The sequence below is a fragment of the Neoarthrinium moseri genome (genome assembly GCF_022829205.1).
Source record: "Neoarthrinium moseri strain CBS 164.80 chromosome Unknown scaffold15_Wmoseri_CBS_16480, whole genome shotgun sequence".
Lineage (NCBI taxonomy): Eukaryota > Fungi > Ascomycota > Sordariomycetes > Amphisphaeriales > Apiosporaceae > Neoarthrinium > Neoarthrinium moseri.
The window spans coordinates 107,916-135,169 of record NW_026055129.1 but is presented as its reverse complement, the minus strand read 5'-3'; the positions used below and the strand labels follow the sequence as shown (position 1 = coordinate 135,169).

The 27,254-nt window shown below is 55.8% G+C and overlaps 10 protein-coding genes across 10 annotated transcripts; 5 read left to right on the top strand and 5 right to left on the bottom strand.

The window, feature by feature from the left end:
- Nucleotides 1–604: 604 nt before the first annotated feature.
- JN550_005066 (uncharacterized protein) lies at nt 605–2,658 on the bottom strand (the record flags this gene model as incomplete). Its single annotated transcript, XM_049316652.1, has 2 exons — nt 605–2,573; nt 2,642–2,658. 2 exons carry the CDS (start codon nt 2,656–2,658, stop codon nt 605–607), a joined length of 1,986 nt encoding a protein of 661 aa, XP_049172867.1.
- Nucleotides 2,659–3,890: 1,232 nt separating this feature from the next.
- Nucleotides 3,891–4,889, top strand: JN550_005065 (uncharacterized protein; the record flags this gene model as incomplete). The annotated part of the gene is made up of 2 exons (XM_049316651.1): nt 3,891–3,901; nt 3,983–4,889. 2 exons carry the CDS (start codon nt 3,891–3,893, stop codon nt 4,887–4,889), a joined length of 918 nt encoding a protein of 305 aa, XP_049172866.1.
- Nucleotides 4,890–5,564: 675 nt separating this feature from the next.
- Nucleotides 5,565–6,611, bottom strand: JN550_005064 (uncharacterized protein; the record flags this gene model as incomplete). The annotated part of the gene is made up of 3 exons (XM_049316650.1): nt 5,565–5,810; nt 6,123–6,185; nt 6,399–6,611. 3 exons carry the CDS (start codon nt 6,609–6,611, stop codon nt 5,565–5,567), a joined length of 522 nt encoding a protein of 173 aa, XP_049172865.1.
- Nucleotides 6,612–7,336: 725 nt separating this feature from the next.
- Nucleotides 7,337–8,805, top strand: JN550_005063 (uncharacterized protein; the record flags this gene model as incomplete). The annotated part of the gene is made up of 3 exons (XM_049316648.1): nt 7,337–7,768; nt 7,829–8,624; nt 8,687–8,805. The coding sequence occupies 3 exons, from the start codon at nt 7,337–7,339 to the stop codon at nt 8,803–8,805; spliced, it is 1,347 nt and encodes a 448-aa protein (XP_049172864.1).
- Nucleotides 8,806–12,319: 3,514 nt separating this feature from the next.
- Nucleotides 12,320–14,352, top strand: JN550_005062 (uncharacterized protein; the record flags this gene model as incomplete). Its single annotated transcript, XM_049316647.1, has 4 exons — nt 12,320–12,364; nt 12,714–12,732; nt 13,195–13,574; nt 13,912–14,352. 4 exons carry the CDS (start codon nt 12,320–12,322, stop codon nt 14,350–14,352), a joined length of 885 nt encoding a protein of 294 aa, XP_049172863.1.
- Nucleotides 14,353–16,019: 1,667 nt separating this feature from the next.
- Nucleotides 16,020–18,551, bottom strand: JN550_005061 (uncharacterized protein; the record flags this gene model as incomplete). The annotated part of the gene is made up of 3 exons (XM_049316646.1): nt 16,020–17,908; nt 17,965–18,285; nt 18,356–18,551. 3 exons carry the CDS (start codon nt 18,549–18,551, stop codon nt 16,020–16,022), a joined length of 2,406 nt encoding a protein of 801 aa, XP_049172862.1.
- Nucleotides 18,552–19,235: 684 nt separating this feature from the next.
- Nucleotides 19,236–19,693, bottom strand: JN550_005060 (uncharacterized protein; the record flags this gene model as incomplete). Its single annotated transcript, XM_049316645.1, has 5 exons — nt 19,236–19,264; nt 19,316–19,400; nt 19,457–19,501; nt 19,577–19,633; nt 19,691–19,693. The coding sequence occupies 5 exons, from the start codon at nt 19,691–19,693 to the stop codon at nt 19,236–19,238; spliced, it is 219 nt and encodes a 72-aa protein (XP_049172861.1).
- Nucleotides 19,694–20,021: 328 nt separating this feature from the next.
- Nucleotides 20,022–20,633, top strand: JN550_005059 (uncharacterized protein; the record flags this gene model as incomplete). Its single annotated transcript, XM_049316644.1, has 1 exon — nt 20,022–20,633. The coding sequence occupies one exon, from the start codon at nt 20,022–20,024 to the stop codon at nt 20,631–20,633; it is 612 nt and encodes a 203-aa protein (XP_049172860.1).
- A 732-nt stretch (nt 20,634–21,365) lies between these two features.
- Nucleotides 21,366–22,799, top strand: JN550_005058 (uncharacterized protein; the record flags this gene model as incomplete). Its single annotated transcript, XM_049316643.1, has 5 exons — nt 21,366–21,640; nt 21,682–22,011; nt 22,146–22,277; nt 22,361–22,376; nt 22,503–22,799. 5 exons carry the CDS (start codon nt 21,366–21,368, stop codon nt 22,797–22,799), a joined length of 1,050 nt encoding a protein of 349 aa, XP_049172859.1.
- Nucleotides 22,800–23,553: 754 nt separating this feature from the next.
- JN550_005057 (uncharacterized protein) lies at nt 23,554–24,348 on the bottom strand (the record flags this gene model as incomplete). The annotated part of the gene is made up of 5 exons (XM_049316642.1): nt 23,554–23,688; nt 23,778–23,924; nt 24,027–24,111; nt 24,184–24,199; nt 24,336–24,348. 5 exons carry the CDS (start codon nt 24,346–24,348, stop codon nt 23,554–23,556), a joined length of 396 nt encoding a protein of 131 aa, XP_049172858.1.
- Nucleotides 24,349–27,254: the final 2,906 nt, after the last annotated feature.

The following is a 27,254-nucleotide window of genomic DNA, read 5'->3' as shown; positions in this document are numbered from 1 at the left end:
GTCCTGTCGAGTCCATCCCCTGAAGGTTGACGTGCAGTGCGCTAGCGGGGCCCAAGACATGACTTCCTAGGGTGACCCGGCAAGCATCACAAGTGCAACTTGCGCTTTTGATGAAAGGTCCCCGATCATGGAGACCCGACTGCGAGCTTAGCCTCACATGCCCGACTCGCGCGTGACCAGACCCGATGAAAGGTAGCATCCTCATGCAAGCCTAGCCATCCTGCCATGTCTGCTGTGCCACCGGGAACTGCCCGTGCCCATTCTTCGAGCTCAAACCGTAGCGGTAGATACTACCTCAACGTCCATCGGCATCCTCGTCACTTGCCCCCTTGCCTCCCTCGCCTTTGATGCCAAGTGTAACTACTATCGTAGGAACTCGGGGTCTTCGTCTTCTCGCCAGTAGCTGTGACCCAACCCGTAATTGCTGTCGCTTTCAACCGAGGAGCTCTTGCCCTGGCAGTCCTCGCATTGCTATAGAATCACGACAACGCGCGTCTACAATCTACAACATACACAGTTCAGGGGATGCATTCTGGTTGTTTGATAGTCATATGTTATTCGGTAGGCTAAGTAACGGCACTGGCGACTGGCACGCCCTCTGGTGCTACTTCAACCATTTTGCATACGCCCATCGGATACGGTCCAGAGCTCGCATCTGCGACTGTATGCCCTTGAGGTTTGCCAGGTCGTCGAGATCCTCCAAGAACTCCTTCTCGATCTCGGCCGGGACGAGCGGGTGCACCAGCCGTCGCAGGACATGAACCTCGCACACCAGCAGGCCGTGGTCTTTGTACGACAGAAGGTTGTTGGGAGACGGCGTAGCTTCCGACAGAATGCGGTCGATGTTTCGGAGCACACGCACACATTTGCCGGCACTCCGCTCGTCGCGGAAACCCTTTCGCCCTCCAAACTGCCTCCGGAGGTACTGCATCATGCCGATCGAGACGATGATGCCAGGCGTCAGTCCTACAAACCCGAATACCAACTCCTGGCTCTTCAGTAGTGCATCGATCCCCGCCATGGCCACCTCGACGTCGACCTTGGTTTTCTGGACCTGGATGAGCAGCGTCCGGACGAGGTCCCCACGGACCGCCCCGGTCAGGGGGTTTCGGAGGTCCTTCTCGTAGGCACGTAAGATTGGCGTGACGTCTCCTTCTCTCACTTTGGCCCGGATCTCTGCGATCTGAGACTCAGACACTGACGAGGCCCCTGTGGCTGCCATCGGCTTGTCCACGGCAAAGTCAACAACCATCCTTTCAAGGCTGTCCCGGTCCGCCTGCAGGCTGTCTCGGCTCATGATGGCAATCTCGCTGTTCGAGTCGTGGCGTATAGTGGCAACCACCTTGCGACTGGGCTCGACTATCCAGTTGAACCAGAAGTCTCTGACGGTGGTCCCAAAATCTCTGATCCATTCGATGATCTCCTGCTGCCGGTTCACAACTATGCGGAGGATTGTTGTCGAGGAGAGAAGAAGCGCAGTTGCCGGGAGCCAGTAGCGAACAAGTCTGGAAGGTCGGCCATGTTCAGCTACGAGCAGCTCGGTTGCCTCTAGGTGCCCTGGGAGATGTGTCGCGAGAAGGGCGTGCAGCCGCCTGGCGACGACGGCCGGCCGATTGCTCTCGTCTTCTTCGACCTGGATCGACAGCTCGGGGTCTTCTTCGACGCCGGCGAAGACTTTATCTTCGAACTCGGCGACACCCGACTCCAGAGCCAGGACGTCCTTTAAGACCATGTCCATCAGGGCGACACTCCGCTCGACCACGCCTTTCCATTCCTGATTATTCGACATGATGATGTCACTCTTGCCATCGTCGCTGCCGTTACCCCCAAATGCTAGTCCTTCGTCGATGAGCACGCCTAATCCGCTTGACATGATGTCTCGGAACTTCTTTAGCTTGGCCTGTTTCTTCCGTGCTTCCGATCGGGCAATGGCAGCTGGGGACATGATTCTCCGCTGAACATTGGTAAGCGATTTCTCTCTGATGCTCTCACGAACAATGCCGTAGAACTGCCGCCACCTCTCCGAGATGCTGGTGGTGACCTGCTCTTTGATGCCTTGCTGAGTAATCCCCCCCGCACCCGACGAACGGCGGCGGAAGCGATCCTTGCTGTCCGTGTAGATGTCCAGTGACCAGGCCCAGAATCGCCAAGGCGATGTCTGCACCATGTAGAGGGTGCTATAGGACCGGGAGGACAGGACGTCATCCCAATACCAGATGTGGTCGCTCAGGGGAATTATCTGGTCGAGCAGTGTGTCCATGATGATGCCGTACGTATGTACGGTAGCCTTGCTGACCAGGAGCCACTCAAGGTCAGCCTCATACTGATTTGGCCCAAAGTCCTGGCTGATAGTAACGCCCAGGTTGACCTGGGCCAGGAGCTCCTGCAGCCGCCATGCTGGCAGAACGGGCTGGGCTGCGCTAGTCGTCGACAGGGTTTTGATGACACGCAACAGGTCCTTGACGCGTGGCGAGTCTAGGCGGGTAGAGGCCTGCGACGTGAAGTCGTCGTCGTGAGGCTCCAGGTGGGTGAAGGGGATGCGATCCAGTTGCGCATCCAGGCGCCGTACCTGGCTGCCGGGGGGTGTTTGTCAGTACAGATGATATGACGGACGCGACGGGCGTGCACGAGGCTGACTCACTCTGCCACAACCGACATCTTTTGCCCTTTCCGAAAGGGATGAGACGAGGATGGTGTGAGGAGATTTATGTGGGTCCTAAGGTGAGGACGAATTCATCGTTGCTGGCCGGGCCGGGGACAACGGTGTGATGATCGAATGATGCGATGCGCCTGTTGGGGAAGTGTCGGGGCGCCTCGGGCTGGACGAATAGGGCCTTTTGCACGGCGATTACGAAACCCGAATACGAAAGAGTATATAGCCCCGTGCTGAGAGGCAGCTGCGGACGGCGAGAAGGGAGTGGGAGGAGAAGACCAGGTGGTCCTGGGTCTGGTTGTTTACTCTGTAGCTTAGCTCCGGGTGCAGGAGGTTCAAAAGCAGTGAAGTCATCCAAATGGCGGACGATCGAGCCCGGCCTCGGCCAGTCAGCCCTGTGGCCGATGTGTGGCGTCACCTGTCCAACAAAGCCGATAGCCCAAAACATACACTTGGCCACCACGCAAATATACAATACAACAGGTCACGCTCAGCTAAAACTTGCTCGGCGACCATGTGTGCCCCGTCCGATTCGAAACGCGATCAACGGTTCATTCCCCATAAGTTACGATAGGACCTGGCGGCCCTTCTTGGGAAAGAAGAGAAAGACTGGAGCAGCTGTCAAAACGTTGAAAACGTCAGATGGTTTGAGGCCGGTGGCACGACCCGTGGTGATTGGTGGTGCGTCCACGGTTGAAGCTACCGGGGGGCCGCTGTCGAGCACTGATCCGACTAGACAGCCCTGCTGCGGGGCCGCGATCTTCTCGTTCCTGCTGCTGGAGGATCGCCCGTACCTTGCTGTCTAGGTTGTTGTCATGGGCGGCTGCTTTCCAGTTCCACCGGGCAGTTGCTTGAGAGGCGTCTGGGGGCCATTGTTTGCGCCACAACGGGGTTTGCCGCTGGTTGGCTGGGGGTGGGCTAGTGGACTTTGTCGATTGCTGCTTGGGGCCGGAACTGAGGAATCCGTATCGTCCCACCATGGGGTGGGAATTTAATTGGCTCAATCAAATTGACAAGGCTCAAAAATCTCCCGGGGCGCCCCTTATCGCCTCCTCGACCCGCGCTGCTTTTCCTCTGAAGAACCCTATAAAGAATTCCAAAGATTCTCAGGGTCCCGACATTCCTTCCAAAAGGCTGCCTTGATCGCAGCCGCCTCCGTCTCTCCCTCGCCTCCGCTTCGCCGCCGGACGAGAGCACATACGCTCCTTAGCTTCCCCTGAGATCGCCTCCCCTCACCATGGCGTCCATGTACGTGCCTCGCCCTCCCCCCTTCCTCCCCCAGACCGCAACTTGCGACGCGTACGTCTACTGACCAACTCGCGTCTACAGAAATGCCACCATCGCGGGCGCCTTCACCCACCCTGACACCTTCTCCGGCGTCCTGGAGGAGGTCACCAAGTACAATGTCCATCTCAACATCGTTGAGCGCCTCTGGGCCGCCTGGTACCTTTGGATGCAGAACGACACCCTCGCCACCGGAATCATGAGCTTCGTCATGCACGAGGTCATCTACTTCGGCCGCTCGCTGCCCTGGATGATCATCGACCGCATTCCCTACTTCCGAAAGTACAAGCTTCAGAACCAGAAGATCCCCACCCTCAAGGAGCAGTGGGAATGCGCCAGCTTGGTCCTGCTCAGCCACTTCACCGTCGAGCTGCCCCAGATCTGGCTCTTCCACCCCATCGCTACCTACTTTGGCATGGACTACGGCGTGCCCTTCCCATCGCTCGGCAAGATGGCCTTCCAGATTGCCGTCTTCTTCGTCATGGAGGATACCTGGCACTACTGGTTCCACCGCGCCCTGCACTACGGCCCGCTCTACAAGATGATCCACAAGCTTCACCACACCTACTCTGCTCCCTTCGGTCTGGCTGCTGAGTATGCTTCGCCCATCGAGGTTATGCTGCTCGCCTTGGGAACCGTCGGGTCCCCCATCCTCTGGGTGTCCCTGACTGGTGACCTGCACCTCTTCACCATGTACATGTGGATCGTTGGCCGCCTCTTCCAGGCCATCGACTCCCACAGTGGCTACGACTTCCCCTGGAGTCTGCACCACTTCCTCCCCTTCTGGGCTGGTGCTCACCACCATGACGTGCACCACGAGCGTTTCATTGGCAATTACTCGTCGAGCTTCCGCTGGTGGGACCTGCTACTCGACACCGAGTCCGGTCCCGAGGCTGCCAAGAAGCGCCGCGAGAGAAAGCTTGCTGCTCTCAAGGCCAAGAAGGTCAACTAAACGAGTTGATTTGTGGCATGATTGGTGGCACTCGGTGAAAACCACTACCAAATTAGAAAGCATCTCGAGCCTAATAAGCTCGGGCGACACTGGGGCAAGTCCCCAAGAAGAAGAAGAAGAAGTGCTACGCGGAATGAGAGCATTCGGAGAGCATGATGCATAATGAGGCGTACGAGGTCCCGCGGCATTCGTTGATTCTGTACATAACTTGGGGGCCGGCGAGCTTTGTATACAGTTTAATTTTGGGACGAGGTATTCCACATAGATCACAAAAACCTAATGAAGAGAAACCCTTCTCGCCTCAGAGGTGGGAAGGTCTATAATTACACAATATTTTCTGCGACCAGGTCATCATCGTGGGGGGATTCTTGGCCGGTCGTCTTTGTATCCCGCTCTCTTGGATATGCAGTAAGACGGCACCAAAATACCCAGGCAATGACATATACACCCATCAGTCCGCTAGCCGCTACACCATGAAACATGCTCACCAGCAGATAAGCGGACTGCCCAATGGCCAAAAGCATTCACCGTAAGTACTGACCTGCGCGAACCTGGATCAAGCGAATCCTAAACTTCATGTCATGCAATGCAAGGCCCCCATCCACCCATCCGTCCGTCCGTCCATACAGCCAACCACCCGTACCAGCATCTCGAAAATAGACAAGGTTGTTTGCCCTAGGCCTTTGGCTTCGGCTTCGGCTTCGGCTTCGGCTTCGGTATGCAGCAGTCGCCAGCATTAGACGCTGCAGCATCAGCCAGCCCGCTGCCCAGACTGCAGCTCTGCTCGCTGGAAGCATCCTTGTCGACGACCTCGCCAAAGTCACGAGCCAGGCTGTCACAGATGGCCGCCAGCTCGACGTCGAGCGCCGAGAGGCCCTGCGGGCTGTGCGTCTTCCAGCGGATGAAGGTTGTGTTGTAGACCTAGAGAGACGCAGCGGGCGGCATTAGCGGGTGGCATCTCATAGGGAAGGGAAGTGCGAAGTAGAACATGCAGGGTAAAGGGGGGGTTGGATTTCTGGGATCAGCGAAGTCACATCGACGGCGCTTTAGTCAAGCTTTCCTGCATCACTGGCTATCACGCCATTCATTACGCCTGGCTACCGCGGTGGTGATATCTCTAGCGGCGCGGGTACGTGGAATGGAAGATGACATGGACCGCCCGGATGACCGAACCAAGGGCACATAGACGTTGGCGCAACTCAAGAAGAACTTGACACGCTGGTTGTGACTTACATTCGACCACTCCGGGTGGTGGTTCTTGAGTTTGCATTGTAGTGCTACTGCCGTCATAAAGTCCTAGTAGGCTGTCAGTCACGCGCTCGGTGGGAAAAGAAAGCGAGTTAGTTCATTGCAACTAAAGACATGGAGCCACTTGATCCCAAATATCCATCTTGAAGCATGACAGCGCCCAGGTCGCGAGCACATCCCAAGGTTGTGCTTGCCCATACGTGAGACTCTGGCTGGTCTCGACGAATGGAAAACGCAGGAACAAAAAGACGAGCCACTTACCCACGTCTTGGCAAACGTCTTGAACTTGAAGCTCCGTTCCAGACCCTCGCCGCTCGGGATCAAATTCCAACGTCCTCGTACTGCACTGGACTCGCTGTCTGCTGATGCTAGCAGGCCCTGCAGCTTCTGGGTCAGGCCCGCCTCGTCCGAGCCCTCAGAGAACTTGGGTACCGGCCGTTGTGGCAACGCCGATGAAGAGGTCTGGGTTGACATGCTGGAGACCAGTAGACGAGGTGCTTGTTGAGTCCTCTGCAAGATGGCCCGGTGTGATGGTGCTAGCTGGCAGCTAAAAGGGTGTCGATGTGCGTACGATGTGGATCGAACAAGTGTGGTCGGTCCCCGGGTGAGGGAGCACCTGTAGCACGTTCTAAGAGTTTGCATTGGAAGATACCCGAAATAGTTGGCTTCAATTTCCCAGTTGCTGAAACGCGTTAGATGTTATGGTCGGGACCTGCAGCTTCTCAGTAGACATAAGGTGAGTGAAGTAGCTGAGTGACGGGTATCAAATTTCAGGTAACGCCATATGAGCCGCAAAGTGGGTACGCTGAGTGACACAGGCGCCGCCTGTGACCAACCCTTCAGCGTATAGGCAATGGCATCCACCATAATCTCCTCTGTACCGCTGTATCGCACTACAATCCTGAATATATATTCCCGTGTGCGTCATCACTGGCTTGCTTGAATTATAGAGCACTTAGGTGGAAGTCGGTCTCAGGTACCAGGTAACCTAGGCGAGCCTGCAGTAGTTTGTGGGGTAACAGATCAGGCTAGATAGCATGTGGCAGGAGGTTGTTGATTGAGGGATTCATGTCAGCAATCAGCGTATGGTTGCGGCGAGTACTTGTATAGCATTGTATATCCATTATTCAACAATCTTCAAGGTTTACTTCAAGTCAATCCGCACTCGGTGATCTCAAGTTTTGTTGTTGACTTCCAAGATGCGTGTCCCTCACAACAGTGATGTTCCTGTTCGCGGAGCACCATCCTCCACGGTCAGAGGAACTGCGGCATTGAACGAAGCCGCCACTTCTAGCTACACAGCATTACGAAGCGACTTGCTTATTCCAGGGCGAGGGCAGCCCATTGAGCATGGAGCATTGGTTATCAAAGATGCTAAGATCGAATGGGTTGGCGAGTTCACAGGCCGACCGTCCAAGTACGGCAGTCTTGATTTCAAGCATGTGCCGGTACTGATGCCGGGACTATGGGATTGCCACGTCCATTTCGGCGGATGGGGTCTGGGATCCGGCACTATTGGTGATCACAGGACATTGCTGCCAGGCGCTCAAGCGTTAGCTGGTGCCGTCACTGTCGACGATCTACGACGTACTCTAGAGGCTGGCTTTACGAGCGTACGAGAGCTCTCCGGGGTAAGTGGTGTTGCAACGCAAAGTCTGGGCGGGTAATCTTGGCTTGCTGACTCTCATCAGTACGCCGGATATCTCTGGCCCGGGATCCGAGACGGTTACATCGTCGGGCCAAACGTATACTCCTCCTTAACAGCGCTTTCCATCACTGGTGGTCATGGCGACGTCCATGACCTCCCAATCTGCGCCGTGCATGGCTTTGGCGAAGCTGGCGGGAACTACCAACTTTGTGACGGTGTAGACGAGTGCCTCAAAGCCGTTCGGACAATGGTGCGTAGGGGAGCCCGTTGCATCAAAGTCTGTTCGTCTGGGGGTGTTCTTAGCCTTGATGACGACCCGGAGGATCGCCAGTTCTCGGATGCAGAACTAACGGCCATCGTAGAGGAGGCTTCTCGCTCAGGCCGCTGTGTCGCTGCTCATGCCATTGGCAAGGCCGGCATCTTGGCAGCTCTCAGGGCCGGCGTCACTAGCATTGAACACGGCTGTTATTTGGACGAAGAAGTTGCAGATATCATGAAGCAGAAGGGCACAATCCTGGTAGCAACTCGACACATACAGGAGAGCCTCTTTCTAGACCATCGGGGATTCCCCGAGCCCGTTGTTGAGAAGATAAAAAAGATCGTGCCTCTGACTCGGGCTAACTACAATCTGGCTGTTAAACTAGGAGTTAAGATTGCCCTGGGGACGGATTCTTGGAATAGTAAATCGGGAGAGCGCCTGTCCCATGGCAATAACGCCATGGAGTTGACGTATGCAGTCAAGGCCGGTCTCAGTCCACTCGAAGCCATTGAGGCCATGACTGCCACAGCCCCGGACGTTCTGGGAGGCAAAGCGCCTAAGAGTGGTCAGCTGAAGGAAGGTGAGCCACTGGATCCTCCTCAAAGATGCCTGTTGTTGGTACACGCTGACCTCGACAATCAGGGTATGACGCCGATATACTAGGCGTAGCTGGAAACCCATTACAAGATCTAAGTTACCTCACTGACTCGACCAATGTCACACATGTATGGAAAGGTGGCAAGCTATACAAGTCATCTTAAGAGATCTATCCTCGTTGGATATCTACCAGTCATGAGGCGTCGGCATTTTCTACCCCGGGAAAAGAAAACAAATCCAATGGAGGAGCAGTACGTACTATCTCGAGGTCATGCAAGTAGCACAGCGTGGTAGGGATCCAAGCCGGTCAAGAACACATCGTTGAGGTTGCCTGTTCGTCATATCATCAAGCGTGCTGCACAACCCTTACTCTTATATGCCCGATCCGTTTGTCCTCCTAGGGGTCCTACATATTCCTGCCACGCAGGCAGCCCTATCTTCGTGACCTCGAGACCGAACTGACGAATTAGACGATGGACACAACTTTGTAGATCGGTATCTTTTCCCCGAAGCGGCAGAACGCAACCACAAGCTTATGCAATCGAGGCGGCCCGGCCAGTGCATGGAGCCTATCCAAAATCCTACGCGCATTCATCCTAGCAAGAGTGCGATGGATGTATGACCTGAGATGCTGCTATTTATTACAGAATCATGTACTGCCAATGTGAAAATCGTACGTGGCTGTGGCCGGAGTGAGCCTCCTACGTCTCTATCATTCCTACATCCTCACTGTCTCTGCACTGCGCACGCCGGGTGAGGAAGCGTTTCTAGCTGGGCTCTGCGTCTCTCGTCTGAGGTTTCGACATATGGATCCGAGGTAAGTATGGCTCGAGATTGCTCTACGTGGGAGGGATATCCAGCTATGCGCTCACGCAGCCAAGCGGCCGAGCCCTGGGCAATCTTTTCTGTTTCCGAGACATGACTAACTAGGATCGCCACGACAAGCAATGTGACATGGCAATACCCACCAACTATTAGTCATCCATTTAGCAATATCTCCGCTGCCCGCTATCATGATGTTCATGTTCTGATGATATGATCAAACTTGACAGCCCTGTAGGAAGACGGTACACCACGCCGCCGGGGATAAGCTTGGAAAGGCTTAGTCGAACGCGCGTGAGCGTAACAAGGGCAAGCTCCAGCGTTAGTCCTTGGGTTGGGGTGGTAGTTAGAGCCGAGTAGGACGGAGGCCCGGAACCCTCGCTTGTTAGTCGGAGTTTTAGGTCATGCCGTAAGCAGACTATGTACAACTAAGATTGGAAGTGCAATTCATAGGCGACCCTTCGGTGGTGGCCGGACCCCTAGAGGTTGCTTTATGATTCCCTGATTAGGTAAATCGATAATCACCAACCTGGGCGACATGTGAGCTGACCGACGATCGCCAAGTGGCTAGTACACAGTAACTGTAAAGGGAGTGGAATATGAGCAAGCCGGCCCCGCGTAGTTTAGGATATTTCTGGCTCTCGGGATCCCATGGGTAGATTGCGGCCGCGTCAATGCTCTCCACGAACGGAGATCCACACCTGCATCTGATCTGGAAGGGTACAGAGGGTGGTGGGCTGCTACAGTACGAGTACGTCCAGGCTCACTGGATCAGGATGGAACGCTGAAGCCTGGTGATCCTCAACATTATCATGCAGAGCAAGTTGGCAGCCAGCCCGCAGAACCACATCAACAGCTCGAGCTACACGCAGGTATGCAAGCCGTATTTATCGTCCAGTTGGAGGCGTGTCTCGCATCCTGGGCGCACGGCTGCGTGGAGTCATGCATGCGGCGTATAGCTGCCGGATGTTGCTCAAGGTCTGGCTGACAATCCCTGTAACTGCCTGGAATGGGCGCCGAAGTGGAATTGACAGCCATCGATAATACCGTGCCCTTTTCGTCAGGACGGTTCATGACCCTGTGGTCGCACCACTGCAACCTGCAATCGACGGCGCCTGTGGGCAACTTGTGATGAGCACGGTCATGGTAACACCGGCCGCGACGGGTTATGTAATTCCGGCGGTCCTTCAAGTGGCTTTTAACTACCTAGGTACCGAGGAAGACTTTACCTAGGTAGTTGGACCCAAATCCGCGAAGCACAGCACCAGACAGGGCGGAGGACGAAGAAGAAGATAATGCAAGGCGGACGGGGACGGGGTGCCAGTCTCGGGCTTATTACTAGGCCTGTCGATGACGAGGTTCACCAGTCAGGAGCAGAAACAACCCTTGGCCTGATGGGAGTAAAGAGGAAGTCCGAAGTGCCACAGCCTGGCTGGCGTTGGGTAAATTAGAGGCTCCAGTGCCCAGGAGCTGATGCGCGGTACTTTGCCCGTCGAGTGAGAGCCCAGCAGGCCAGAGGAAAAGCCCCGATGTCCTAAACAGGCAGTAACAAGATGCCCTTCTGTCTTTCCACGCCTCGCAACTGCAGTTTCAATCTTCCGGACGAAACGCCTGATGCCGGTGGCCAAAGTACCTTGCGAATGAAGCCACCCGCCGTTGGAACTTGGAACAGGCCAACCGTCAACGCAAGTGTTGGGATTCCCGCGGTGCTTCCATCCAGTCCAGCTCTCAGAGCTAACTGGGCCTGACATTGATGCCCGCTCCGCTCCCTCTCTACATGATAAACACCTGTTCTTTCGTGCCGTCATGTAATCGAACCCTGCCAGCCTGCAAGTCATTGCGGTCTCTGACACTGACCACCGCCCACACACACCATACTGCTTGGCGAGAATCCCTCTCGGAATTAACCCCCAGAGCCAGCAGGTCCCATTTTTCTCTGTTGGTGTGGGAAGCCAACAGCAACTCGTGCCAGGGTCAGGGTCAGCCACGGGAAGTGCTGACAAACCCGGCCAACCCAGCCCGAGCTCTGCCTCCAGGCACGCCTCATCTGGCTCGAGGGCGAGTGCGAACGGGCCGGACTTGTTCGGGATTGTCTTGCATTGCACTTTTTCTTCTTCTGTTCTTACGACGTGCCTTGTTGTCCGCACGAGCTACGCGGCCGCTAATGAGCTCGGGCTGAATTGACACAACACACACACACACACACACGCCACCTGACGGGCCCCATCATCCATTCGTCCATATCATCTCGCAGGCATTCCGCGTTTTCTCTCAGCTAGGGGAACGGCGGCGTCTGTGAGTGGTGTGACTGACTAATAAACTTTTCCTCGATCCATCAACCATCCCGGCAATACATAGCACGCCAGCAGCACGCGCTTCTTTTCCCTCCCCGGACCACCACCCACTCCGCCCACCAGACAGCTGTCAGCAGCAGCGGCACCAGCAGTAGCATCTCGCGATTCATTCGAGCCGCACTGCCGGTGGGCGAATTCCGCGCTTCTGCTGCACGGTCAATCCCCGACACGGTACTTCTTTGCTCGCTGAATAATCGGGGCCTTGATTACGCGATAAAACGCCGGCCTGCGTGTCTGCGGACTCGCTTGATTGGCTGACGGACCGTCATCATCGCATTTAACACGGGTTGTAACAACAGCCAGCCCAGCAGCTATCGGTACATACGGTCACGTCGGTCTCGTGCGCGAGCCAGGAACACGCTGCGTGGCCTGGGGCCCTCTCCAGCATATCCCAGATCTGGTCGATCGTTCCCGGGTCTCACAGCCTTCAGCCAGCCAAGCTGCAGCTTCCACCAGATCTATCAAGATTTGAGATTGACCGTCATTACACCTCATCGACGATATGGAGTATGCCAGTGTAGCGGCTACCACCATGGCTTCTTCCAAGGTCAGCAATTAGCTTTTCCTCGCTTTTGTATCAGTCATCACCCGGCCCAACCCCCAGGCCCAGCACATCACGCATCGAACACATCACAGATGGTACAACACAACACCCCAGTCACCTTCCCACCGGCCGCCACCTTCGTCCTTTTGAGCCCTTTCTGGTACTGTACCCACGCTTGCTAGTAGTCGGAGAGTCACGGCGTGCCAGTATCTTTCGATGTCTTGTTTATTTTTCTCTCGTCCCAGCCAGACATCCCGTCTTCAGGCGGACAAAACCCAACTAAAGCTCCTTCGTGTGGGCTGTCTTGTAGTAGAAATCCCCGTCGGGCCGCTTGCTGACTCACAATTTGCAGAACAATACAAGCTTCAGTGGTGAGTGCGGGCGCTTCTCTTCGCCTACAAGCTTTGCTTCCAACCATATTCCTTTTCCTTTACGGCCGCACCCCTCCATGTCCGGTCATCCATTACGTTCACCACCCCTCCTCTGGTCATGCTAAGGCCGTTTAATCCCTTCCCGAATATGTAATCAGCACCTGCTGGCGCCAGAGCCTAGTCGTCCACCTTAGACGGCCTCGGTCTCGCGTTACACGCACATCCCTCTCCGTTCTATCCACTCACCGGCTACTTCATTACCAAATACCCGCTCTTAGGCCCATCAGGCCCTTGTCCGAGAGTTTCATTATCATACATATTCCCATCCTGGCCCACATCTCCAGTCAGCCCCGGCTTCTACTGGTTCTTATATTCTTCTGCCTTTCCCACACACCCGGCATCCCGACCGAGCATAGTCATTAGTGTGCCATTGTAGACCGACTGACTTGCGCATCCGTTCAGACGAGGCGGAATTGCGCGCACAACTCGCTCAGGCAGCAGCACTTCGGCTTGACGATACAGAGCTTCCCTCCAAGGACGGCAGAACCAGCCTTCCGCAGCAATCAACCCACCCAACGGTGCAACCACATGGATACGACCGCCAGAGTGTAGCTGCGCAAAATAATATACACCCTTCGCTGAGAGCGGACATCAACATAGCGCCAGCTCCAGATATCATGCCACCTGGCCCGACTGGCGCGGGCCCTTCCAATTCTGCCGCATCCGCAATGGCTGTCCAGGGACTTATAGATCATGATCCCGAGGATTCCGTGTCTGATGGGCGGAAAGCCAAGCGAGAACTCTCACAATCAAAGCGAGCCGCGCAAAACAGAGCTGCTCAGGTAAGTGAAGCATAACTCCGCATCAGAATGCTATACACATGTCGATTTCCCGGGGGTTGTGTGGACCAGTGGACCAGAGGACACGGAACGGGGGCTTTCGGGCATGAAGAGAGCATGGTGCGCAGATGCCAGCATTAGAGGGGTTCTCATTGCTCTCCCTTCGAGTGCGGGCTGTGTCAGCCTCCTCCCTCGGGCCAGGATGATTAATTACAACGATGGACGCACGTCGCCTTGACTCTGGCGCACACGAAACCCCGGACAGGCCCCTAGCCACACCCAGATTTCTCTTGTTACAAACAGCTATCTGCCATGTGAGCCATGACTGACAAAAACACAGCGAGCTTTCAGACAAAGGAAGGAGCACTACATCAAGAAACTAGAACAGCAGGTTCGCGAGTATGGAGAAATGGAGCACAACTTCAAGGCTATGCAGAACGATACATACGCGCTTCGAGAGTACGTCATACAGTTGCAGTCACGGTTGTTGGATCTTCAGGTCGAACTACCGCAGCCGCCTCCGAATTTGAATCTTCCGCCACCGCCGCCCAGGCCCGCCCAGCATACCGTCAGCCATCATCATCCTGAGCCTGGACCGGCCGGACCATCGGCTGGATCCCTGGCTGATGTAGCAGCTGCTGTCGCTGGCCTACGGGCTCACGGGAGTGCAGTGGATGGGTATTCGAAGTTCAAAGCAGAGAACGACGTAGGCCCCCGTCGCGAGGAGGACGCTCGGAGGTTGCATGAACCCTTACCGCCGTCTTCATCCCTCAGGGCTTAGGAGGCACACGGTAACGTGAAGAACGGGGTAGGCGATCATGCGCCTTCACATTATACATATCACCCCTTTACGCAGGCCATTGATCCCGAGCTGTCACGCGATGACATTTAGTCGAATGCGGATATACTGGCCGTGTGCCTCATGACGTGGGCCTCGTGGCACACAAGTGGTCTGAGCGGTTGCAAAAGACGATTTCAACATGCTTTCCCAATGGCGTTGGTGGATCTGACGCGTGTCAGACGACATCAGGTTTAGGCGTTTGGTTGATTGTTTCACAGGGGTGAGGAAAATCCCATGGCTATAAAGAGGCTGTGATTCCGATCAACATTGTATCTACTACGTAACCAGTGTGGTTCGACAGGCCCTTGTGGTTTACATGGCTTTGGCACCACTGTGTTTCCCCAGGGGAAAGGGCGATAACCGCCCTGTGAATAGTTCACTATCTGGAACTCGGCAGCTGACGAGCCGACTGCCGTGCTTAGAGACGTACTCTTGAAACATTGGTGCTGAAGTGAATGGATCGTCCAAACATGGACAGAGAATCCCTCTTGTGACGACACTATTTACGATTTGCAAGCTGCAGTTGCCACGAGCAGTCAGTACGAGGCTGCGACAGAAAGTCTATGTCGGATGGAACCCCTGCTCTTACTTTCGAATGCTGCTGCACTTATATCGACGCTTGACACGGCCTCAACCGCAGGTCGAAAGAGCCAACATAGCAGCTTATGCGGTTGATGAACTCCTCGAAGGAGCGTTGTGGTTTCTCAAAACGAAAACGTCGGTGTGTTTTACGTAGTCAACTCAACTCTCGCTCTATTTTCTTTTCCCGACTTTAGATCGTACAAGACAGGCCCTCCCTCCCCCCAATTCTTCTTCTTCGGCTTTGGTGCCCTCCACAACCATGGGCCGTACGAGCAGATTCCTCAGACCCGTTTGTCGGCTGGGTAATTTTCTTGTGGCATGCCACTCTGCTTATATCTGTCAAAAAATCATCATTGCGCCATCCCCCCCTCTGTCTGCTTTTTGCTGGTCTCGTCGATAGTCCACACTGCCCGAAGGAGCGCTACGACAGCTACCGTTTGGTGGGGGTAATCAGAACAAGGCTGATCAGTCCCGTACATTAAGACCATGAGTTGCCCAGTTCGTGCTCCTGTATTATGCATTACGTCAGCGATCTGATGTTTCGGCGTTGAAAGGGCAGCGTTGCTTCGGTGAGTATACGACACAATGGGCGAGGGTTTTGGTGTAACACCCGCGGCATGGAGATGGAGGGGGTGAATTGGGGTAGTATGCAAGGATAACAAGGAACGGCGCTACCACCATGGGCTTCCATGGGCCGCAAGCCGGAGAAAGAAGCTGACCCCCCCCCCCCCCCCCTCTCCTAAGCAGCCAAGGGCAGGCAAGCGAGCGAGCGGAAGCACGTATTCGGTTGCTTCTTTCAGCCTCGGCCACGTGTTGCTGATCAACGCCCAGATCGGGGTCACCCTGGCGACGGGTCGACAGAGCAGGCACACGGACGAGTGAGGTCGAGGCTGGCTTATGTCATGTGCGGCTGGATCCCGGTGGCTAATCTGGATTTGAAAGTCCGACGACCGTTGCACTCGCAACAATTGTGCGGACGGAAGGATTCTGCTTTGCTGACCAACCCCAGGGGAACTTCACAGGGTCTATACGACCTGGCGAATCAGGCCTACATGACCCTCGGCTGGGAGGCGGGATGGGGAGGGGATCGAATATTTGTTTTGGGAGGGGAGTGATTGGACGAAAGTCACGGATAGAGAGAGATGCGCTTGCATAACTGGCCGTAGCCAGGCAGTCAGACTCACCTTGAGATAGTCGGCCCCCTTCTCTTGCCATTCTGCCTTTGTAACAACGGCCGTGTTGTACCCAGATGAGCCCACCCAGCCTGCAGCGCCCTTCCAGGCGTCCAGGAGCGGGTCAGTTGCTCTGCGGATTGTCAGGGGGCTTCCAGCAGGGAGGAGCGCCGTCAGGCCCTGACGCAGCCTATCGTCGAAGTTCTCGAATAGCGTGTTTCCGCCGGTCAAGAATATGTCACGCAGGAAGTCGTCCCGGTTGATGCTTGGAATGCCAACCAGGCGTTGGGTCAAGATATCACCTGCGATCTCAATCAGGCCGGCCTGATCGACTCCGGCAATGGAAGGCTGGAATACCACCTCCGGAACCCTGATGCGCTCGACGTTGAGATGTAATTGATGGGTCTCGGACTGGGCACCCACATCAAAGGGCCGTGGACCTCGCATGAATGCGTGTAGAAGCGATCTACTCCAGTCGTTCTGGGCTTCGTATGTATCGTCGTGAGTGAAGTTGACATCGTAGCGTAGCAAGTCCTCTTCAAGAGCCTTGACCTGACTCTCAAAATCTTCTTCGCCGTCCTCGTCATCGCTGCCCTGGTCCCCTATTGCGATGTCTCGGTAGACACCCCAGTCGTCATCGTTGGCACCGAAGGTATCATCATCGCCACCTCGGCGTCGTTTGCCGCGGGGACCGTCGGAGGCGAGGTTCGCGATGGACTTCATCCGCATCTGTGAAGCAAGAGACTTTCGATTCCCAAGATCGGCCTTGAGACGGTCGCGCTCCTTCATGCGCTGAAGTGCTTCGGCACGAGCCACACGCTTCACTTCCAGCCATCCCTCGAGGTCATTCTCGCGGCGTTCTCGGTCAGCTTGCTCCTCCGCTTCAATGCGAGCCTTCTCGGCTTCCTTCTCCGCCTTGGCCCGAGCACGAGCTTCGTGATTCGATTTCATGAGGCGCTGCTGGCGTTTCTGCTTAAGGCTGGCCTCATCTAGCTGGTCATCCGGAACATCCAGCAGGCTAAAGTCGGGAGCCTCTTGCTCTTCCTCAGCGTCGCCCCCGACGTCCTTGTTGCGAGCCTTTTTGACGGACTTTTCAAGCTCTCTGATGGTCCGCTCGAGGTGGGCCTCGTCCTTCATGTCCTCGCCGTCCAGAAGACGTTTTGTGTCCTTCTTGTTGGCGTTGGCTATCCTCTCCTGCAGGTTCTTGTAGTATTCGAGCTCCTGCTCCTTGCGCATCAGCCGCTCGAGGCGCATCTTCTGGGCTTGCTCCTGTAGTCTCCGGCCGCTCTCCTTCTTGCGTTCTGCTATGCGCGCAAGCTCTTCTTCACTCTTCTGCACGATGACTTCCTCGGTAAACGGGTATTGTATGACAACATCTCTGTCCTCAAGGCCTGTCCAATCAAGGTAGGACCGTACCTCATCGTCGTAAGATTTTGAAACGTAGCAGTGGTCCCTTATCATGTGCTCGGCTTGCGAGGCATTGAGTTTCCCGGGGAATGAGGGATACTTGAGGCGGATAAGCTTCAAGAGGTACTCGGACGCATGCCAGCCACCCCAGTTGAGTCTGATGGCCTGTGCTAGCATCGCCTTGGAGTTGTAGACAGGTATAACATGGGTCGAGCTGTATGAAGACGACACCACCAGGCCTGTCGTGCCCTTGTTGTACCGATAAGAGAATAACGAATCGATCCCCGTAGCAAGGGAGGGCGCACCGTAGCATTCGAATATGATCTCGTTCATGGCTAGAACATGTGTTAGCGTGCTTGTGTGTGATCTGTGTTTGACTGTGCATTCTTACATTTCCTTGAATACGGCAGGTTTGCGACAGCCTCGGTCAAGACGATTGGCATATCGATGCCGCCTTCCGCGGCGTTCATACCCAGCTTGAGAAAGGTCCAGTCGAGGACATGCTCCATGACGTCCCAGTTGCTGACAACGCCAGAGCCGACCTCGAATGCGTTCCTGATGTGGCCACGGGCGTTGGTGTCGGCGTAGCAATCGGCGCCTGCGAAGGAGTAGGTCTTGCCCAGCTTGCGGTCTCTGTACTTGGCCATGATCGGGGGCAGAGTGAACCTCGGCTGCGACTCGAAGGACCAGCCGGCCCTGACGGCGGAAGAGCCTGGGTATTGCGTCCTGTCAGCGTGATCCAGCGCAGAAGCATGTGCGGAGAGAGGGGTTTGCTGGCTCACCATTGTCGATGACTATTGCCGCGCGGCCGGCGGGTTGCGCCAGCGCCTTCTCCCTGCCATCGGGCTGGGGAGGCGTGTGAGCCTCGAAGCGGAACTCCTTGACCGGGTAGATGTTGGCGGGAGGATAGGTCTTCTCCTCGCGCATGGGGATGTCCCCCAGGGACTGTGTGGACGGGTCGACGGCTGAAGGCGCCATGGCTGGGTGGCGATTCTACTTCACGATGGTGTTGCGGAAGGTTGCATGGCGCTGGGAATAGTATCGGAATGGGACCAGGCTAACACGGCGATGGGAGCGGCGGCCAATCGAGATCGGTGTCGATGACTGGCAAGCGAGCTCAGCCGGCACTGTTTCGTTTTGGATGCTCGGATTGCACGGCTGGGCCGAAAAGAAAGCGTCCTACTGGGAGGCGGGCAAGACGGGCATCGCAGTCTCACTCTCTCGCGTTGCGTTTGCCGTGATGCAAGGCTGAGATGCGCCTGGACCTACGGGTGTACAGGGGTCGCCGTCTGTCCACTTCCACTGGCCCTTTTCACGGAGCTATGGCCACCCACCCATTCCGCGTTCAGTTACGTGACTGGGAGCGGAACACACCACCGCGTAGAGGGGCATCGGGTAGACAAGTCGAAGGTAGGTATTCCAAGCGGGCGATGCGAACCACAGACGAAGGCAGTCAGGGTTGCCATATGACACAGGTCGTGCCATACTATAGGAGATGAGATGATGCGCACACTTGGGTATATACATCTATTTAGAAGACTCGACTCTCGTAGAACGCCTAACCATGACCCAGAGACAAGAACCGTGTTGCCCATTTCCGCATCTCTCACCTCACCCCATCATCTTGAGACTTTCCTCTCACGGCGCTCTTCATGAACCCTCCTACGAAGGATCCTTTAACCCATCCGTGGCTGTTCAAAGTCAGTACGGACCAAGATGTCTAGTTACAGTGCGTGACGTACCTTCGAGGTGGAAGAGCACGTTGGACTGGTAGTTCTTGAACATCTGCGCGACGAGCTCGATGTTCATGTTCTGCACATTGATGTCCTGGCTTGATGTGAGTAAGGTTACGCCCGCCGACCAACCTCCGGACGAATACGCACCTGAAGGCTCTTGTTCATCACCACAATGGACTCGTTCAGTTTCTCCTGGTGATGTTGGCTTTGGGTCAGTTCCCGGCAAGCTGTAGTGTTTACTCGTGCCAAAGTCCCAAGCCGACTTACAACATTTGTGATGATGCGCGACAGCAGGAGATTCTGCTGGTGCTCATGAGGGCTCTCCTAGTCATCCGGGTTAATAACGCCTCCCTCAGCTTCGGTAAGTTGGTCAAAAAATACCATTCTGCGTATCTGAAGGGTGTACCGTATTGTAGCTGTACATGCGAGCGCTTGTGTTTGGGCTTTGGCTGAGCGCCAGGGCGGTGGTTACAGTGAACAAGGCAAGGCTGGTCGGGCTTTACAAGCGCCGATCAGCCAGCCTCTCGCTCAGCGCGCCGAAGAGCTGCCAACGGCCAAGACAGCATCAGCCATCTTCGTTCCTGGCGACCACCTTCACTCTCAGCACTTACCGCACACAGGATCCAATCAATCAAGAAAGAAAGCCAACAGCCGAGAAGAACCGTCTTTCCATAGTAGCCAGGAGTACACAGCGTCCTAAGCGATAGCAGCCATGGCCGCACCCACCGAGGCGCAGATAGCGCACCAGGAGCTCATCGACACGCTCGACATCCACTCGATCCCCAAGAGCTTCCGCAGCACCACGTGGCGGCCGAACCAGCGGCGCAACAAGAACATCAAGACCATCATCGGCGACGCCACCCGCAAGGAGGCCTCGATGGCCGCCACGCCCCAGGACGCCGACAGCGGCGCCGCCTCGCCCGCCCCGGCCGTCGATGACAACGGCCTCTCGACCTCGGGCACGTCCACGCCCGCCGCCTCGGCCGCCGGGTCCGACGCCCAGCCCAACCTCGCCCAGGCCTCGAGGAGCCTGAGCAAGCTGGTGCTGGAGAAGAGCCTCAAGCCCGCCAACGGCAGCCTCGGCGTCGGCGGCGGCGCCACGGTGTCGGCGCCGAGTGCGACGTACACCAATATCGAGAGCGCACCCTCGCTGGCCCACACGAAACGGTACTGCGACATCACGGGCCTGCCAGCGCCGTACCTAGACCCCAAGAGCAGGCTACGGTATCACAACAAGGAAGTTTTTGGCTTCATTCGCAGCCTGCCTCAGGGTGTGGCCGAGCAGTACTTGGAGGCCCGAGGCGCTCATACCGTTCTCAAATGATGAAGTCATGTGGCAAGGACTATTCTCGGAGGGCTACTACACTACACCAATTGGCGTGCCAGGGCGAGCTCTGGAGGTCTCTCGTTATTTTGTCAGAAAAGTCGACTTGTACAGCTACAGCCCTGTGTACCAGGTTCTCTATGAAGAGCATTTCGCGGCAAACCGCGGCACCGGGCGGAAGACGCGGAAATCACACAGGAACGGAATGTCACAAGAGGCTCCGAACAGCAGAGCTGGCACATTGATCATGGCCAGAGAGCAGCAGTCACTCAAACGGGGGTTGAGGGGGGAATGTTCGACCAACAAAGTCAAGCCTATCCTACGCACCAGCCACCTTTCGGTAGACCGGATGACAGGTTACGCTCCGGCTTAATCGTGATAGAGAGATTTGTTCTCTGCCTGTGACTGACGGATACCGAGGATGCATGGAGGAACCAAACTCAGTTACCATAGCTAGATAGCTACGGTCGCCGCGGCAGATGTAATAATAGGATGCAACAGTAGAAAGGAAACAGTCTCTGCGAGCCTGGTCATATAGCCGCCCTGGAATCCTACCGTCGTTATACAAACCAGAAGTTTGAGCGTAACCTATTGAGAAGATCGCCCCAGCTCGTAGAGACATGTACAAGCCTCTCTGCGCCAATCGTGGCCTTGAGTTTGTATCACATGCTTGAGAACAGCGTGACATTGAGGCACTACCGGATGGGTTTCGAGCAGTGTGCGTGTGGGAGCATGCCAGACTCCTGGACGTCCCAAATGCCTGTGAAGAATTGGCAACAAGGAGAATGGCTGGGGCGTGCCAAAGAAAATAAATTCTCGAACCCCAGTGGACTGGGCACCAGCTCGCTTGTGGCTGATACGCAGCTGCAGATGGTTCCTCCGCCAGCTGCAGGGCTGAGGATGCTGCAGCCCGAGAGCATCATCCCTGTCCCCGGAGCTCCGACGTGTCGCGAAACCTCCAAAGCCAAGCGGCCGTCCGGGTTTTGGGATACGTGGAGTGCCATTGTGTAAGCTGTACAGGCCGGGCGCATTTCGGTGTAGATTGCAGTGCTGTCCTGGGACCGATTCCTGGTTTGGAGCTTGTGTTGAAGGTAAAACAGCCAGTTTGCGTTGAGGCGCGCCAGAAAGACACGGTTCAGACGCAACTGGTCACACCCCTGCTCCGTGTTTTAATGAGCACGCAAAGCTTCCAGCACCAAGACGTGAACTATCCCCCATTCCGTTGCACGCCGGGCTCTCATACGACCAACCCTACGATTCGAACCCTCTCCCGAGATATACGACCCGAACGCATCGAACAGAAGCAGAAGCGGCCAGGGATCACATCCCCCATTTCCTCCCGCAAGGATGCCGACCATGTGGTTATCGGACACGCAGAGTAAGCCTTCGTCGCAAAAGAGCTGGCACCCCTGAGGACCAAGCTACAGAGACACCACCAATATGGAATGCGCCGACTGACATGCCGATTCCCCGCGAACAGAGATAGGAGTCGCCTTCTGCTCCGGCGGTGAGTGAGCCCCCAAGCCAGCCTACGCCATGCGCGTGCGGCCAGAACGGGCTGGATGGACAGGAGACTGACGGACGGCCCTGCGCAGGAGGTTTCTTCCTGATAGGCGGCGTCATGCTCTTCTTTGACCGAGCCATGTGAGTCCACAACGCCTTCCTGCCTTGAATCCCCTCGAGAATGCCTAGGCATGGCGTACTGACCTCCTTTGCGCCCCTGACAGGCTGGCCATGGGCAATGTAAGTCAACTCGCTCCCATGTCCCAAGCGACCACACCCGCACCCACACACACATAAGCACACGTGTGCGACACACCCTCGAGGAAGCAACCCGTTCCTAACCGCTCCGAATCCGACCCAAAACAGATCCTCTTCCTGATCGGCCTCACCATCATCATCGGCCCGCAAAAGACGCTGCTCTTCTTCGCGCGGCCGCAGAAGGCCAAGGGCACGGCGGCCTTCTTCGGCGGCCTGCTGCTGATCCTGGCGCGCTGGCCGCTGATCGGCTTCTGCGTCGAGCTGTACGGCATCATGGTGCTGTTCGGCGACTTCCTCGGCACCATCGCCGGCTTCGCCCGCAACGTGCCCGTCATCGGGCCCTACATTGGCGTGCTGGTCGACCGCATGGGCCTGGGCCGGCGCAACGCCGAGCTGCCCGTGTAAGGAGAGAGGGGGGGAGAGATGTGCGATGGGCTACCGGTATGATGACTTGACGAAAAGAAAAAGGAGGGAGCTTTGCAGGTGGGGGTGCTCAGTCCTTCCCTGCGCTTGTCACCGCGCCTGCGACGATGCGCCGTGCTGTGTACGCATACATGCATGTGCGGACGGAAACCAGTGTAGCATTACAATGGTGTATAAATGGCGTTGTTGGAGTTAGACAAATTTAGATCTCTCTGTATCATGGCCATCCCCTGGAAGGATGGGTAAAATCATATCTATATATATATACCCTCAACCGCGTTCCCATCTGGTAAGGGGTTTGGAGAACTTCGCGTATTTGGGATTTTCATGTGTCGGGTTTGGTTGCGACTTTGTATCATCGATATGGGCACCAGACTAGACAGCATAATAGACAGCTTCCCGAACCTTGCCTTCTCGAAACTCGTAAGGCAAGTAGCAGTTGTCTAAAAATCCTCATTCTTCTCATTGAGTCAGAAATGGGCCATTTCTCATTTGCCTATGCAGAATCCTAGCGGGTGAACGGCTCTCGAACCACCCTTAAAAAAAAGGACGCCAGCCGCCTTGTGGTGTATATCATCAAGTAAAGCAACATCTAAAAAGTCGTCCCAAGGTTTCCTCCCCAGAACATCACGCCCAGCGTCGTTTGCTTGGCCCCTATCGATCTAGCGCCGCAAGCACCCCACGAGCGTACGGGTAGCGGATCGTCTCCTGACTACCCAGCGTCGAAGCAACGGGTTTAGTAGCCGACCTTGATCAGATAATCGGCGAGCGCCTCGACGGTCTGTGTTGCGTTTCCAGCCTGCACATTCTCGCCGTAGTGGCCCACCAGGATGGCCTGCTTCGTCTTGACGACGACGACGCCGGTTCTGCCCTGGATCCCGATCCCCGTGTTAGCCTCTCGTTGCACGTGCGAGTCTCTTTCCCCAAGCTCGTCCAGAAACTAGGTCAGCCGTCACTTACGTGTCGGAGGTACGCGCTTCGGTCCTCAATCTTGAAGGCGACGAATCGCTCCCCGGTAACGTGAACACCGTCACCGAAGGCCTTGGCCTTGGCGTCCTCGGAACCGCTCAGAATCGCGGCCAAGTTCTTCATCTCATCGGCTTGAATCTGGATACTACGTCAGTCCCATCGGTCCGAGTATCACACCATTGCCAAGGGGGCCGAAGCCGCACGAAGAGAGTTGGTGTGGAGCGGGGGGTTGTATCGTACGGTGAAGCCGCTCGAGGTAGCCCAGACGCTGTCACCAGCGGCGCTGATGATGGCGCCCTTGTCGATGTGGCCAGAGCCAACAAGGCTACAGAGGTACCCGTGTTAGTAACACCGCTGCTACAGCAGGGAGCTCATGCCGCGGAGGACGGGGGCGCACCTGGAGTCGACGTATGCTGTTGCGAAATGCCGTGGTCAGCCCTCATGTTTCCATTTTCCAGACAAAGGGTAGCCGAGCAAAGGTGGGGTTAATTTTTTTCCCAGTATGATATCGCGGGGGTCAGTCGACGGGGGCGGCGGGAGAGCATTTACCTTGCCAAGACATGTTGAAAGTGTGTGAGTATGCGTGGTTTCACGAGAAGCTCGAGGGGGTGGGAAGAAGGAGGAACTGAGGCCCGATGGGACAGGAGGAACGAGATTGACGAGAGAGTGCGTGCTGCCTAACTCAGGGAGGTCGAGGGAAAGGATGCAAATGGCGGGATGGAACTCGGTTGCTTGGGATGAGCATTGGAGCGGGACGACGTTTTAGGAGGGGCTCGCGCTGGGTCCTGGGGCCGCCGCTCCAGTGGCCGCTCCAGTTGGCGGTCCTGGGGCAGCTTTTCCGCCTTTCGCTGCCTGACGACAACTGTACCGAGCTGCCAGCCAGCGCCCTCCCCAGTAGCCCCCAGCGCCTCCGCGGGTGCCAGGCGGGCCCGTTCGGGTGGGTATCGCAGCTCGCAGCTCGCAGCTCTCACCGCAGCATTGCACCGCCGTTACTATGGTACGCAGGACCACTTGGGAGCGGGCCAGTGCCTCTGACGTCCCCGCCAAGCACGCGTTAGCAGAGAGCTAGTACAGAAGCCACCTGCCGACTGCAGTCAATGCATACCTCTGTCCTGAGACCTTGATGTTTCTTGTTTCCCCTTCTCCTCGCTGGAATGCTGAGAGGACTCTACAGTGATGGATGCATGACCGTCAACGCCTCTGCCCACACGCTGCCAAGTAAGTGTCCTCGTCTGATACACTGGACAATGTCGCGGAAGTCGAGTCCCCTGGGATGATTTCGTCATCGCTACCGCCAGAAACTACCCCGCCGAAGACAACCCAAAACCCAGGACGACAATGGTGGGGCGGGGCATTACACCAAAAAAGGTTCGCAATTGACCGCGACAGGTACCTTATTCAACAAATGCCCCCATTCTCGGATTCAGTGCTCGTTTTCTGCGGGCATAGCGAGATATGCTTACTCATGCTGCGGAGCACTCTACAAGTGTGCAAGGCATCCTCCCGTCTGAGGCTTCGAATTGCATGTTGACTCCTGCTCCCCTACCCAGGCCTGGGTTGGCGAATCGCTAGGTTGCTACACTTGTTACACTCTGCCTGTTTAAGCCGCATATAGTCCATGTGGTATTGACATGTCCGTTCTATAATGCGAGACATGAGCCGCACCGCTTCTGCGAGCGGCCCGATCCAGTCAAGCGAAGACGCAATGCTTGCTTTTGACGGCCTTCTATACTCTTACTAGAACGTCTCGCTATTCGGCCTTGACTGAACTGTTTGACCTATAGTTCCATTCGCAAATGTCCAGGTCGCGAGACTCATTCTCCGAAAATAATTATGCCTTCAGTCGTGAAAATGTCAAAGTTAGGCGTACCTACATCAAACGTGGGCGGTGAGTCGGGGGTTCTTGGAGCAGGATGAAGCGCAGGCTCGCTTTCAGCCTCAACTGACTAACAGACACATGGCTATAAAAAGCACCTTATGACGAACTCAACCTTTAACCGCTCGAATCGACGAGGATCCGAGTAAGATCGTCCCAGCGGTCAGTAATGCCATGCCGCCAGGCGATAAACAACAGTGATCCTCGCCCGAGTCAGGCCCAGGCCCAGAGATGTCAAATGCCAGGACCCGCCGCCCAAACCGTAAGATTGCGGATCTCAGTGATCTTTCAAACCAATATTGGCATCTCATATAACACCTGGGCGTCACGACAATCCTGTTTCTGCTTCTTTTCGCTTACACTGCTTGGATCCGCAAACAGGACGAATGTAAATGTAGTATGAAGCCAAGAAGTTAACGAAGCCCTAAGCTCGTGTGTCGACCACCACTGGCCCAGCGTCATACCACGTTTACATAGCAGCCCGCCCGTTGAACAATTTTAAATCATGAAACGCGACCACTCAGCCTTTGCCCATTTCACCCGCACTTGAAACCACAGGCTAGGTCACCTTCACCTCGACAAAGGAGGAACTGTTGCCAGTGCATGTGAGCACGCAAGTCACGCGACCATCCCATTGCTTCAAATTCTAGTATCGGAGCGCCGTGCTTGTGTAGGTCGGAATGTAGTCAGGTTTCAATGCCAGTCCGTCCCGTCCGTTGCTTCGGTGCGGCCGACGCGGCTATCGTCCCTAGTCACCTCACCCAGACAGTTCATCTTAAAAGTGGTTACAGCATATTGCCCTGGATTTGTAGTTTCAGTCGCTCGGCGGGATAAGGTTCAAATGTTCCCTTGCGTTGTGATTGAACCTACTGTAGAGGCCCGCTCTGTTGCATTCACTTGCCTCCCATCCCATATGACTCGCCAAAGGCGCTGGCGAGAGGCAGATTGCTCCGATGGTAGTTGACATGAGTCTTTGTTAGTTGGCTCAATAGGCGCTCTGATGTCCGAGAGTTGGCAGTGGGGGCGTCAGCACCTCGAACTCGGAATCACCCTCTCATTTCCCAGTTGTTCCATATTTGCTCGTTTCTAGCGCTCGACATATACTATGCAGCCTTATTGGAGGGCCCACTTGCGGCGCCCAGTCCCTTCGGCTTTCTCTGATAGACCTAGCCTCCTGACGGATGCAACAGCACAGATTCCTGCGTCGAATGTTGCCAGAGCTCAAGTGTGGTACTGCTAGCATTCATCAGGGGAGCTGGCAAGTATACTTCGCTGACAAGTGTGCCGTGGTGTCATTCATCCTACTTTGGTCGAATAAGGGAGAGTTTAATGACCTAAGAGGTTCCAAAACCACGCTTATTCTAACCCTGCTTCTCAAACTGCCAGGGGCAAGGGGAGGAGTGCCAAGGGGCCCGGTGCCTCACTCAAGTTTGTCGCGAATTCCTGCATTGCAGTCATCCTGGGGCTAAGAGCTTCTCGAACTCTTCCCGCACAATGTCTGTACTCGTCGGGCAATTCCTGGGAAGCCTAGTGTATCAAGTGATTGAGCCTATTCGGTAGCTAACGGGGCGGCGGCGTAGTGCTTGGGGTCC